At 54.0% G+C, this 13,861-nt stretch overlaps 1 protein-coding gene across 3 annotated transcripts; it reads left to right on the plus strand.

Annotated features, from left to right (window-relative positions):
- The first annotated feature begins 864 nt into the window (after nt 1-864).
- Cacnb3 (calcium voltage-gated channel auxiliary subunit beta 3) lies at nt 865-13,808 on the plus strand. 3 transcript variants are annotated; one of them, XM_048802627.1, is made up of 13 exons: nt 865-958; nt 8,580-8,702; nt 8,934-9,056; nt 9,473-9,588; nt 9,840-9,904; nt 10,117-10,136; nt 10,307-10,387; nt 10,540-10,598; nt 10,774-10,883; nt 11,149-11,300; nt 11,437-11,532; nt 11,652-11,801; nt 12,457-13,808. In XM_048802627.1, the coding sequence occupies exons 1-13, from the start codon at nt 953-955 to the stop codon at nt 12,769-12,771; spliced, it is 1,416 nt and encodes a 471-aa protein (XP_048658584.1). In that variant the 5' UTR covers nt 865-952; the 3' UTR covers nt 12,772-13,808. The 3 variants fall into 3 exon arrangements, with proteins under 3 accessions (XP_048658584.1, XP_015348778.1, XP_015348777.1); XM_015493292.2 differs by lacking the exon at nt 865-958 and adding an exon at nt 1,908-2,103; XM_015493291.2 differs by lacking the exon at nt 865-958 and adding an exon at nt 4,598-4,828.
- The last annotated feature ends 53 nt before the right edge of the window (nt 13,809-13,861 follow it).

The raw sequence follows: 13,861 nt of genomic DNA on the forward strand, positions 1-13,861 counted from the left end.
GCCAGGGACAATTGCTTCTCCTATGGAAACTCAAGCTGCCCCAAGGCCCAGAGGAGCTAGTCCATTAGCCGTGGTCAGCAGCAGGGGGCGGGGTAAGGAGGGGGAGCCTCTCTCCCTCCAGGTCTTATTGCCGAATGAAAGGCAAAGCTTTTGCTCCCTCTATTAGAGCCCCCCAACAAAAACAAAACAAAAAACCTCCACACACATTGTGAACACACACACACACACACACACACACACACATCTCCTCTGAAAGGTTGAAGCTGAGTAACTTGGGTGGGGGGGTTGGCAGTCCCTAGGGGATCCGCGGATCCTCTAACTAGACCACAGAGAGAGGGGAGGCGGTGTCCTCACAAAGCACTTTCCAGGTTAAATCCAGCCCAAGGAAGAGCTGAGGGTGGTGAGAGCTCTGAGAATGGACTCTTCTACAATGTAGCTCCTTCTGGAATGGGGACAAGTGGAGGGACAGCTGAGCAGACAGGGAGAGCAAGTCTCCTGAGATCCTCAGGGAATAAGAGGGTTGGGGGGGGGGTCCTGATCACCCCAGAGGAAGTGGGTTTAAAGGGGAGCTGGGAAAGGGAGAGTTCTAGTAGTGCTGAGGTGAAGTTGGAGACCCAGGTCTTTCAGTCTCAGGCCTGCTACCGTGAGAGGGTCTGTCGCCCCCACTCCCAGACGCCGTCTTGGGTATGGAGAAGGGTCCAGCCTGGATGTTGGGGATTTGGAAGAACCAATGAGGGGTTGGTCCGCTGAGAAGGGTGCAGGGAGAGAGACGACTGGGACTACACCCCCGCTCCTCCCTCCCCCGCCAGAACTTGGGCTTGTCCTATTTGACGTGCCCGCCGGAGGGGCGGGAAGGGGTACTGACCCGAGAAGCTGTCCCGAGACTCTGCTCCTGCTGCCCAGTCCCAACTGGGCCGCTGCCCGGCTTAACCGGACGCCCCTTTAGACCAGGATGGAGGTAGGAATGGTCCAGAGTCCGGGGACCGCGGGTGCCTCAAAGGAGCCCCACGGGAATGGGTATAGAGTATACTCTATTCCCGGATCCCTTCCTGGGGGTCTGGAGGTGGGACTGTAGTTCCCGGAGAGAGGGAGTGGGATTCTAGGCTTCGGCGGGATCTCTTTAGGGGCTGCGCCAGGTCAGGGCAGCGCCTCCTGCTGGCAAGAGACAGGACCCCCGGTGGGTGCAGCCACCTGGAGGACGTGCGCAGACACCTGGCCAGCGAGCCCAGGAGGCACTGCAACCAATGGGGAAGGAGCCACCTCGCTTCGCCTCGCCCTTTGCGGGGTTCAGGACCCAGGAAAGAGGGAAGACGGTAGAGATTCCCCCGGGAGCGGGGAGCGTCGCGGCTGGACTGTCTCCAAATAAATCCCTCAGAAGCCCCAGGGTCTGGCCCCTGGGAGGGGTAGATGGACTTGGCTTCTCTGGAGCCCTGAGGGGGCGCCCTGAAGCTTCGGCAAGCAAGCCGAACGCTAGCATTCTTCCTTTTTGGTCCTTCCCTCGGCTGAAGTCGGGGTCGCGGCTGCCGCTGGGATCGCGGTGCCTTTCTTCCTGGGGTACAGGAGTGTAAGAGCAGAACGCGGGAAGCAAGGTCAGGGCGGCAGAACCCTCTCCTAAAGATCAGGTGCCAGGGCAGACTTTGAACTATTCCCGCCCTTCTGCCTGCGGCGGTGGGAGCTCCAGGGTCCCTACACTTTCCCGGGAGGAGGTATAGGAAGACGCGGAGGGGGAAGGGAAGATGGGAAGGGAGAGCGAGCGATCGGGACGGAAGGACAAAGGGAGGCACCCAGATGAACGGAGAACAGGGATCGTAGAGAGAGACGGAAGTGGAAAGAGGCAGGACTGAAAGGCGAAGGGAGGCGGCGAGGAAGGGAGGGGGAAGGGAGGGAGGAGGGAAAGGGGAGGAACCAGGAGCGAGGGAAGAGAGCAGGCGGCTGAGTCGGGCAGGCGTGGGGCGAGGCCAAGCGTGCAGGCGGGAGCCAGTGTGCAGAACAGCGGCTGGGTCCTGCTCCCACCTCGGAGCCCCTGGCCCGGGGGAGGGGGAGAAGCCAATAGCCCGGTCTATGTCTTTTTCTGACTCCAGTGCAACCTTCCTGCTGAACGAGGTAACTACGGGCACCCCCCCCTTTCCCAGTGGGTGGGAGGAGAGCTCTGCTTCAAGCTTAGGAGAGGGCCCACATTTGGGGGAGACTGCAGCATGAGGAGGGAGGGGAAACCAGAGGTAAGGCCAAGGATAAAAGGGCCACTGGGTAAGAGAGGAAGGGGCAGCCAGAGCTCCTTAGTATTGGGACTGGAATGGGAGGGAGGACTGATTGGGGAGCCAGAAAATGGGCTGGATTAATAGGAAGGCTCTCTCAAGTTCCCCCTGGTGCCCATTCTAAGTTCCCTGGGGGCAGCCTAGCAGCTAGAATGCTACCGATCTCCATTTAGTCCAGAAGTCCTAGCTCCTGCCTCAGTTTCTCTACTCGATGCCTGGGGATTGGGATATGCACAGCTTAGAGAAGCTGTAATGCATTCTAGAGACTCTCCTAAACCTGGTTATTTCAGCTTTGCCTCTTAGGTCCTGCATCCATGATTAGTATGGTATGAGAACTGGAGTAGGCAGGTTTGGGTGAGGTGAGAAATGAAAGGATTATGGGGAGGTGGAAGGGAGGCTCTGAAGCACCAAAGGGACCCAGGGGATGGGCCCAGATATGAGGAACTTGAATCGATCTCCTGGGAGTGGTGAGCATGGCAACTCATGCCTCAGGAGCAGACTTACACACCATTGTCCCAGCTGGGGATGAAGGCAACAATGTGTGTGAGGAAGGAGTGCTGCTAATGGCAGATCTTCTGTTACCTACAGTCCCAGAACCCCATGTGCATGGGGAGAGTCCAAAAAGAAGAGACCAGGAGAGTAGATTCAGGGATGGGAGAGAACCATTAGGACCATCTCCCAGGAGGGCACTCTTTCACACCTCTCTACCCTCTGGATGGAGAGAAGAAAAAAGGAGGATACAAGGAACAGTGAGGAACTGGGAGAGGACATAAAAGTGAAGACAGTATCTGGGACCTTTCAGTACAGAAAAACCAATATATCACCCCTACACCTGTAGGAATGAGAGGGAATTGTGAAATCGGACTGCCTCCCTCAGTTGTGACCAGCATTCTCAGTCACAGGGACTGCAACAGTTATCTGCCAACCCCAGGAGAAAGAAGGGCTGAAGTGGCCCACTCAAAGGTGTGGGCAGACAAATTTGACAGTCTGAAGATGAGTCCCCTTCACTTTTTCTTGCCAAGGGAATAGGAAGAAGTGATACAGGTGGCAAGTTAGTTGATTTGTGTGATCTTCCTCTCTCTCCAATGCACTGTGCCTTCTGCTATGAATCTTATCAAACCCATTACAGTTTTGGCTTTCTGATTTCCCTTTAGCCTCCAACGGTAAAAGGGATGAGTAAATTCCTGAACTCACCCTCCTGGGTATGAGAAACTGGGAATGGAAAGGACTGAGTTTAGGGACAAGAGCATAGACCAAAGTGTGTATGCTCCAAAGGTAATTCAAGTCTATCACATCCTCCTCTTGGGGTGCTCAGGTAGGTGGTGAGAATTCAAATGAATAATTATGCTCAGGAAATGCAAAAAGGAGGAAACTTAAGTGGGTAGATTTGGGGAAAATTTTCTTGAAGACAAGGGCTGCTGCTCTATATCAAATCGCAGTACTCCTTTGAAGGAGACTGAGTGATGCAGAGTAGAACTGTGGCTAGAACTAGGATAGTGCCCACCCTATCTTGGACCTTTTGCAAAGCAGGAGATTTGCTATTTTGTCCTCCCAACCCTAGTGTGCCACGATCCCACCTTTTGTCTCACCCACCTACCGCCATCCTCTGGTTTCTTCCCCTTTCTCTTTAGGTTCACCTAAAACAGCCCCTTCCTGCTCCAGTTCCCACAGATGCCTTGGCAATGCCTGGCACAATCCTTGGCAAGGACTTTAGGAAGGGAACTTCCATCCTGGCCAGGCTAGGATGAAATCTTCCCGCGCAACAGGTGTAACGGGCCTACCCGGCTTGGGAAATTACCCCCTTCTCAAGGGTTGGGCGACACCGCCTTTTGCTGCAGCCCAGTACAGACCGGGCGAAGCATCTGTTGAGACAGGGGCTGCTTTCAAGGCATCGGCCTGGGGTCGCCAAACCGATTCCTCCCCAGTATTACTACGGGGTTTGCATTTGTTGTCTCATAGGGAGCGATAACACTCCGGACACACTGCCTTCTCACCTGGGACTCTCCCCGTCTGCTGCCCGTCCCTCCTCCCCACCCCCGATCCACCTCCCCGGCTTCTCCTGTGACCCTCAGTCTTCGCATTTTCCTTCCTCTGCCTCGATTACTGCTTTTTGTCTTCTCCTGCCTTCCCGTCACCCGTGGTCTCTCCGGTCTTGGCTCAGTTCGCGCCTCCTCCCTGCCTCGCGCCCCCTCCCCTCCCCCCGCGGCAGCCCTTTGTTTCCCCGCGGAGTAGTTCCTGGGTTGCTGAGCGTCTCTGTCTCCACATCTCTCCTCGCCCCGCCTCCTCCCGCCCGGATCCGCCCCGCCCGCAGCCTCTCCTCCCTTCCTCCCCGCTGCCCCNAGCGGTGATTTGAGCTCCGAGCAGCTGGTCTTCGCGGCTCGCTCCCTCCTTCGCGCTGCTCTCGCTTTCCGCCGCGCCCGCAGGGCTGCGGGGCTCCGTGGCATCTCGGGCGCGGCCCGCTGTCCTCGCCCCAGCCTCCGGGCCGCTCCCGCCCCCGGCGCCGCTCGCTTCCCCACCCGGACTCCCCCATGTATGACGACTCCTACGTGCCCGGGTTTGAGGACTCGGAGGCGGTGAGTGCCCACGGGGAGGGTGGGGGTGGGGCAATTGGGGTGACACCTCCTTTCCCTTCAACCCTTCCCCCAGTTCAGGACTTTGAAAAACGCCTCAGTGGCGGGGCAGGGCGCGTAGGGGGGCGTTCTAGGAAAGTGGAGAGATGGGTTTTCAGGCCAGGGGCTTCCCAGTGCCCCAGGCCTAGACTAAGGGGTGTAGGAATGTATGGAGGGGGCACTGGAGTTGGGGGAGATTTGAGCAGGTGGCCCCAAAGCCCAGGGCAGAAAGGGAAGAGGGAGAAAGGGGTCGAGGCTATAGACACTGAGGCTTTAGAGAGGGAACACGCAATGTCTGGAGTTGCAAATTCTGGCTTTATGGGGTCTAAACACTGCTGTTGGAGAGAAATTGGTGCTCCTGGGCAGGGGGGACACTCCAGACCAGTGCCTCAAGGTAAAGGACAAATTGGGGGGCTAGGAGAACATCAGAGAGTCGGGTACCAGCTTCTTCAGTCAGAGGAATCCTAAAACTTGAGGAGCATCATCATTCCTCTCTGTTCTCCATCTCTGCGAATTGCCTTTTCTCCTCACCCTTTCTCTAGCCCAGTTTCTCTCCCAGGCTGAAACCTGGACATCCAGCACATGGGTGGCCCAGCTGACTGAGCCCCATCCATTACTCAGCCCCCTCCTGAGGCTTTCTCAGAGCAGCGGGTGTCCTGAGCTCCTGCTCAGCATGGAGGGCCTGGAGGTGAGGCCAGAAGAGCTGAGGGCCTGGGGATGGAGAGGAAGCTCTTTGCTCAGAGAACCAGGCAACCAATAAATATTTAATTCTTCTCTTTGCTTTTATCTCCTGACCCACTGAGACAAATCAGCTCATTAGGCAGTGATTCCCGGAGCAGGAGCTCAGAGAGCAGGGAATATGCCTGGAAAGATAAGAGTCCGGGGAGCAGCCTCAGTCCCTTGGAGCTGCCAGCCTTCCCTCAAACATCCCACAAGAAGACCTTCTTAGTAAAAGACAACTGGCTCGGAGGGGGCCTCTGATAGGATGAAGGGTTGAGCATTCCCAGGTCTGAAAGCACCATTGAGTCAAGTCTTCTCCCATCGCTCACCACCAGGTCCAGTATAGATGATATTGGGGCTCAGACCAGGCAGCTGTCAGTCCTTTTCTGGGACTGAGCTCCTTCTGGGCCGAATTTTCCATGGGTCCTCTGGGGCTAATTACATTGCAGCTAGAGCAGATGATTTTCAAGGTTCTGGTGGACACCTCTTTCTGACAGTTGAAGGGACAGCTGGTGTAGCCCAGGGGGCCAAGGTGAGCTTGAGAACAAACCTCTCAATGGGGCTGCAGGGCCCTAGGAGGCTCTTCCCATCCCTGGTGAGAAGGCGAGGACCATTGCAAGGAAAAGACTGACGCGTGGATGGTATTGGAGAGGAGCCTGCTGACCCATTGCTGTTCCCCTCTGGTTCCTGGATCATCCTCCCCCACCTTCTTTCCCCTTGCCTGGCTCCTTGCTCTCCCTGAGGCCCCCTCTGAAGCAGTAGGAGGGAGATCAGGCTCTAAATAAATCCACAGGCTCATCTCCCTCCTCTCCTTCCCCCGTGCCAGGCAAGAGAGGAGCTGCAGCCTGCCCACACACTCACCAGGCAAGGGGGGCACCACCAGGGCACTGTGCCAACTCTGGCAGCTCCCAAGTACTGAGCCTCTGGCTGTTTTGGCATATCAGGGAGTGGGGAAAGTAAGACCCCAACATATGCTTTTTAGGACAGCCCTGACTCTCCCAAAGTGATATCAGAGCGTGAAAGATGAGCAAGCCCTTAGGACTTTGGAATCATGGAGAGGGGTTCCATTCTGAGCACAACTTATTAAATATTTAGGGAGAGATTCTGACATTCCCTTCCTAGTGTGAGAGGCCAACTAAGTCAGATGCCCCAGATAGGGATAGTAAGATCCCTAAATAAGGCTGAGAGCCTGGGCAGCAGGGAATAAAGATGGAACTCCTCTCTCAGCACCATGCTGGGCATCTAGGAGGTCTTTCTCTGACATATGCCAAGTGAATGGTCATCCTGCCTTGCCTCCTGCCTCCTGTCCTTTTGGCTTCTGTCCCCTCACTCAGCCCGCAATGTCTCACAGAGTTAGCACTTGTGTTCTAAGGCTCCTGGGAAGGAGGACTCTCACTCTATACAAAGGTTTTTTTCTGGGGCTCAGCCTCTCATTATCCTGCTGCCAAGCCAGCCTTATTTTGTTTTCAGTAGAGATAGGGAACACAAGCAAACTCTGCTCCTTTCAAATGAAAGGCTTTCCCCCTGAACTGTGTCCATGCCTTGGGTCTACTATAGATGTTATCTCTAGCTTAGGCTGTAGGGCCCTGACTGACACCAAGCTGACCAGCCCTCTTGCCCAAGGCAGTGATGAGGAAGAAGGCATGACTAATGAGCAGGTGCTTGATGTTGTCTCTTCCACTGAGAGTCTATCTAGCCTTTACTGCCTTCTGTAGGTGACCATGCCCCATAGGCTTAACAGAATGAATATTCCTCAGCCTGGGATCCTAAAACCTCTTCTCCCACACACTCCTACAGGAACCCTTTATCCAAGCTCCTTCCTTCTCTCTGCCACTGGCATCTCAGAATTGAGCAAAGTATCCCTTCAGACTTTTGCCCTTAAAGAGGAAAACTGAGGTAGAAAACAAGATTTCATTTTCCCTAGACTTGCAGGGAAAACTCAGATATCCTAACTTCCAACCACTTGACTCTAACTCTGGATCTTCTTATTAGTTTGGACAACTCCCTTATGGCCTTGAAGGTGGACTCTGCAACCCTTCAAATGCACCTTCTTTGCTCAAAGATCCTTTCTATGGGAAGATCTTTGAGACTCTCTTTTCATATTACCAAAGACACCCTCCCACATCCCCAGGGTCCTGTACTACCTCAGCTGGGTTGCTTGGCACCAGTGTGGTCTTCCTCCAGGGCCTGATATCCACCTGGGCCCAGGAAAGGGGTGGGGAGATATAGGCCAAGCGGTAGGTGTGGCCCAGCCTTTGCTGTGCCCAGGGAGATAGCTTTGTATTGCCCTCTTAGTCTGTCTGATTTGCTGCTCACACCTGGCCATATGCCCCAGCAGGTGTGAAATGAAAGAAAGTGGGTGGTAGGGACAGTAAAGGGGAGGTAGCTTCCAGGAGTTGACAGCTCAGTCTTCACACTAGAGAAGAGCAAGGGCTTACCATTTGGGAGCCTTCAAAACCTTGTTGGAGTAGGGAAGGTGGACCCTAAGAGGGCAAATGACTACATCCAGACACTCAGGCCTGTGAGGTGGCAACCAGCGTCTCTTGACTGTTCCTGGCTGTACTCTTCTCAAACATCTTAAGAGATGATGTCCAGGCTGCTTTTTAGGCTGGTGTGAACAAGGGGGGGCTGGTCTCCTGGATTGAGAATTATCTCTAGCATATCATCTTCAGTACATATCATCTCCCTTCTCTGTCTCAGAGGACTTGGTAGAGAAGAGAAAAAGGAGGGAGAAGTGATGTCTCTATACAAAGCTGCAGTATTAATAGGCTGGGAGGGAAGGGGCCCTGATCTTTGCATATATGGATCAGACCAGCTTCCCTGTAGGTTCAGAGGCACTGTGTTCCTTCTCAGTGGATAGAAGCAGCATGAGATTCCAATTACCCCCTGGGAGATGGAGAGGCTGTAACAGAGGCACCAGTGTAGCTTTAAGAGGATGCCTTTCTGGTGTCCTTCACACCTGAGCCCAGGGGTCACAGCCTTTCTCCCATCCCAGGGTTCAGCTGACTCCTATACCAGCCGCCCATCTCTAGACTCAGACGTCTCCCTGGAAGAGGACCGGGAGAGTGCCCGGCGCGAAGTGGAGAGCCAGGCTCAGCAGCAGCTTGAGAGGGCCAAGGTATACCTTTTGGGTAGGAGGCCAGACTGAGGGAAACCTACACTGGGTCCTGGGTCCTGTGGAGTCAGGAAGGATAAACTTGAGCATGAGTGTGTGTGTGTACGTGTGTGTGCACATGCAATGGGCAAAGGCTCAGGCTGACACCAAACTCCTCTACTGGCGCTCTCACCTTCCCCTGATGGTGTGCCAAAACTGGAAGGGGTGCCTTGTACTAACCGCTGAATTCTTCAGCACAAACCTGTGGCATTTGCTGTGAGGACCAATGTCAGCTACTGTGGTGTACTGGATGAGGAGTGCCCAGTCCAAGGCTCTGGAGTCAACTTTGAGGCCAAAGATTTTCTGCACATTAAAGAGGTAATCAGCTCCCCTTCCCCAAAAAGCCTCTAGCATCTGCTTTTCTTGCTTCTCCCCCAATGCCTGTTACTTTAATTCTTAGTCTGTGAATAAGAAGTCTCCAAACTCTTCCATTCTTACCTTTATATACACCTGTACACCCTTTACACCCTAGACCTGATCCCTAGGTCTCTACCATTCTGAGACCTGGCTTTATCCTCAGTTTCTATATCTGTAAAGTGAACAGTTAAATTAGTTGCCTCTGAGGTCCCCTGGGACCACTGTGATGCTGTACTCTGAAATCCTGTGGCTTGACCCGGACTGCCTTTCCTTCTAACACCTTCTCCTGTCACTGCCCCTGGCATTACTTTTCCTTAGACCAGCTCAGCCCGAGGCCTGGGCTGGCTCCTCTCACTGCCCCTCTTGCTCCACCCCAGAAGTACAGCAATGACTGGTGGATCGGGCGGCTAGTGAAAGAGGGTGGGGACATCGCCTTCATCCCCAGCCCCCAGCACCTGGAGAGCATCCGACTCAAACAGGAGCAGAAGGCCAGGTGAGAGCAGACTGTAACTCAATAAACACACACCCCAAACGTGCACTTGGCCCACAGTACATGTCAAATGCACCACATATGTACACAAAGACCCAGCTGTACATTATTTACACCACACAGATCTACACATACACCCACAGATGCATACTTAGCACAGGTACTCCATTTTCATAAGTGGGTGGGCATTTATACAACTATTGGATAACATAGAACATACACATTTATACTCTCTTTTCTTTTTTTCTTCTCAGGAGATCTGGGAACCCTTCTAGCCTGAGTGACATTGGCAACCGACGTTCCCCTCCTCCATCTCTAGGTAGTCTCCCCTTAACCCACCCACCTTGGGTAGATGGGTAACTAAGACACAGGGGAAAAGGGGATTCTCCCAGTGAACTGTGTGGGAAGGGGCTGGTGGAGGGATCAAAAGAACTGGGCGAAGCCCAGTGTCTCTCATGGGGAAGGGAATACCATGCTTTCAGGGCCTTTTCCCTTCACCAACTTTAATCTTTTATTTCCTTTTCCAAAAAGCCAAGCAGAAGCAAAAGCAGGTGAGTCAAGAAAGGGAGATGGGCTGGGGGGCTCATGGCTACAGGGACACTTTTCTGGGCAGTCATTGTTGGAGGGGCAGAACAGAGGGGAGGGAACCCAGAACTTCTGACTACCCCCTCCACTCAGGCATAAGGCTGGTGCCAGGGCCATAATTTTCTTTATTCTGCAGGCAGAACATGTTCCCCCATATGATGTGGTGCCCTCCATGCGGCCTGTGGTGCTGGTGGGACCCTCTCTGAAAGGTTATGAGGTGAGAGGAAATCCCAACCCCAAAGAGTCACCCCTGGCAAGACTGCCATATGCAGGCCCCAGGGCCAGTGGGAAGGAGAAAACTCTGGGACCTTGTATGGGGACACTGCTCTCTCCAAGAGGGCTTGCATCAGTACTGTGCCCTCCCCCCAGGTTACAGACATGATGCAGAAGGCTCTCTTCGACTTCCTCAAACATAGATTTGATGGCAGGTAAGCTGCCCTGGCCTGGCCTGACCTGAGAACCAGAGAGAAGATCATTGACTACTTCCCCATGCCTAGAGCAAGTCTCCTCTAAAGGGAAAGCTAGAAATCTGGGTAAGGAGAGGCTGAGGCTTTTTATGGTTTGAGGTTTGAAGCCAGCTGTGGTTTCCCACCCCTACCCCAGGATCTCCATTACCCGAGTCACAGCAGACCTCTCACTGGCAAAGAGATCTGTGCTTAACAATCCTGGCAAGAGGACCATCATTGAGCGCTCCTCCGCCCGTTCCAGCATTGGTGAGGAGTCCCCATCTCCTGCTTCTCTACCCACTCCAGAGCTAGTGAGAACCTACCTTCTCCCTTTTTTCTTGCCCATTCCTTGTTTTTCTGCCCGTCTCCTCTGCCTGCCCCAAGATAATCAAGAACCCATCCCCTTACTCAATTCCCTGGTCTTCTGCCTGTCCAGGCCTCTAGTTCCTTCTAGATTGCCATTTGGGAGCCCTCAAAGTCCTGGGAGTAAATAGTGGGTGCTATTTACAGAGCACTGTGCTCCTTTCCTTAGCTGAGGTACAGAGTGAGATTGAGCGTATATTTGAGCTGGCCAAATCCCTGCAGCTAGTAGTATTGGATGCCGACACCATCAATCACCCAGCACAGCTGGCTAAGACCTCATTGGCCCCCATCATCGTCTTTGTCAAAGTATCCTCACCCAAGGTAAGTCAACAGGGGCATGGGGAAGGCCCACAGAACTGCCCCCTAGCATGCAGCACACCTCTGCTTAGGCCCTTTCCTAGGGTATGAGATTGTCTCTGAACACCACTCGTAAGTGTTCCACCCTCCCCCCCTGCAGGTACTCCAGCGGCTCATTCGCTCCCGTGGGAAATCACAAATGAAGCATCTGACAGTACAGATGATGGCATATGATAAACTGGTTCAGTGCCCACCGGTGAGTGCCTGGGTCAGCGGTTTCTATACCCACTCTTCCAGGGCAGCAGGTGTGGTAGAGATGGGCAGGGACTGCTGCCAAGAGGAAGCCAACATTTTCCCTTTACCCTCCTTCCCCAGGAGTCATTTGATGTGATTCTGGATGAAAACCAGCTGGAGGATGCCTGTGAGCACCTGGCTGAGTACCTAGAGGTTTACTGGAGGGCCACCCACCACCCAGCCCCTGGCCCTGGACTTCTGGGCCCTCCCAGTGCCATCCCTGGACTTCAGGTAACCATTTACAATGGGTTACCGTTGCCAGCCAAACCACATACCCTTTCTGCCCAGAGGATTTTCCTTGCCCTATCGTTCAGAAGGCCAATGGATTGTTGAGCTCTCAGCTCTGCTTCCACTTTGTACAAAGCTAGTGCACATGGACCAAGGAATTTCCTGGTTGAGAGTAAATCGATAAGATGGGTAATCAAAGATTTGTTTTCTAGGGAGTCAAGAGAAACATTATCTTCAGGAGGCTGAGGCAGGAGGATTGCAAGGTTGAGGCCAGCCTCAGCAACTTAGCGAGAACCTGTCTCAAAATAGAAACACAGAGGGCTGGGGATGTGGCTCAGTGGTAAAGCCCTGCTCTGGGTTCTGGGTTTAGTCCCCAGTAGCCAAAAAAAAAAAAAAGGAAGGAAAGAAAGAAACAAACATCTCCAAACCCTCCTCCTAGTCAGTTTTGGAGGCAGAGCCTGAATTTTGCAGAGGTCAAAAGCTCCAATATTCTTTATCTGACCAGGAAAGATAATCCAGCATGCTTCTTCCTCACACCAATTCCTCTTATACCTGTAAATTGAGTTGAGGGGAAGAATCTTCCACTCTGCCAGAGGTGGGAGGGAGGCAGAAGCCAGATCCCATGCTGCTTCACTTAGAGCTATTGTGTGGCCCTCAGAACCAGCAGCTGCTGGGGGAGAGAGGCGAGGAGCACTCACCTCTGGAGCGGGACAGCTTGATGCCCTCAGATGAGGCCAGCGAGAGCTCCCGCCAGGCCTGGACAGGATCTTCACAACGCAGCTCACGCCACCTGGAGGAGGACTATTCAGATACCTACCAGGACCTGTATCAGCCTCACCGCCAACACACCTCGGGGCTCCCCAGTGCTAATGGGCATGACCCCCAAGACCGGCTCCTAGCCCAGGACTCGGAGCACAACCACAATGACCGGAACTGGCAGCGCAACCGGCCTTGGCCCAAGGATAGCTACTGATGGCCTCCTGCTGGCCTACCCTGGCAGGCACAGGCACAGCTGGCTGGGATGCCCACTCCAGGCAGGTTGGAGTTAGACTGGCATTAGGCTGCCACTAGGCTCAGCTCCCACAACCCCCTGCCCAGTCCCAGGGCTGCCTGTGGTCCTAAGGTTCTGGAAGACGCAGGGGAACCCCTCACCTCTTGGGCACAGTGACCCCCTAGGCTCCCATTCCAGGTACTAGCTGTGTGTTCTGCACCCCTGGCACCTTCCTTGCCTCCTGCACAAGAAACTGCCCCACTGGGCAGTGCCCTCAGGCCAGGATCCCCTTAGCAGGGACCTTCCCACCAGACTCAGGGAAGGGATGCTCCCTCATAGTGACAAGAGGGTGGGGGCTGTGGGCAACATGGCACAAGGAAGAAACAAAATTCCCAAGCAAACAACGGTCTTAATAGTCATAGGACTGAGGAGTTGTGCTTTGGGTCCAAGGGTCTCCATTCACCTCACTGCCATACATTAGGAACAAGACAATCAAAGCCCAACAGGATGGTACTTCCACCCATCAGTTGGAGTGGGGCATCCACATCCAAGACCAGGGTAGCAGGCAGGTGAGGCGGGGCTGGAGAGACCTCACTACCAAAGCTCTTGGAGAAAAAGGCCCTCCTCACACCTCCAGGAAGCTTAGCATCTGACAGGACCAGGGACATGGAGCATGGTCAAGCCAAAAGGCAGCAGGAGCCAACCTGGATTGGAAGTTTTGGGGAGGAACAGCTTAGGGGCCTCCTTGCCTTTCTCATCCTTCTGCCCTTGCATCCTGGCATTTCTGTTCTCACCCTTCATGCCTCCTGGAAGATGGGGGCTCCAAAATATTCCCTGACTCATAGCTGCTGCTTGTTAGGTTAGGGTTAGATGAGGAGACATAGGACACAGTGGACAGCCCCCAGAGGCCCTGGCTACCTGGTTACCCTTGCCTTATGGCTCTAGTGTGTGACCTACAGAGCATGCTCCACAAGACCCTGTCCCATTTCACTGTCATCAATAAAACACCATGCACAGTCCCTCGGGTGTGTGTTCTATATCTGTGGGCTCAGGTGGCCAAGTTCCTCATCTT

Source organism: Marmota marmota, unplaced genomic scaffold (assembly GCF_001458135.2).
Source record: "Marmota marmota marmota unplaced genomic scaffold, marMar, whole genome shotgun sequence".
Classification (NCBI taxonomy): domain Eukaryota; kingdom Metazoa; phylum Chordata; class Mammalia; order Rodentia; family Sciuridae; genus Marmota; species Marmota marmota.

Coding starts and splice junctions, on each gene's coding strand:
- Cacnb3 (XM_015493291.2), top strand. CDS start 4,784: ATGTATGACGACTCCTACGTGCCCGGGTTTGAGGACTCGGAGGCG. Junction 9,057..9,472: donor ATTTTCTGCACATTAAAGAG/GTAATCAGCTCC, acceptor GCTCCACCCCAG/AAGTACAGCAATGACTGGTG. Junction 9,905..10,116: donor TTCCCCTCCTCCATCTCTAG/GTAGTCTCCCCT, acceptor TTTTCCAAAAAG/CCAAGCAGAAGCAAAAGCAG.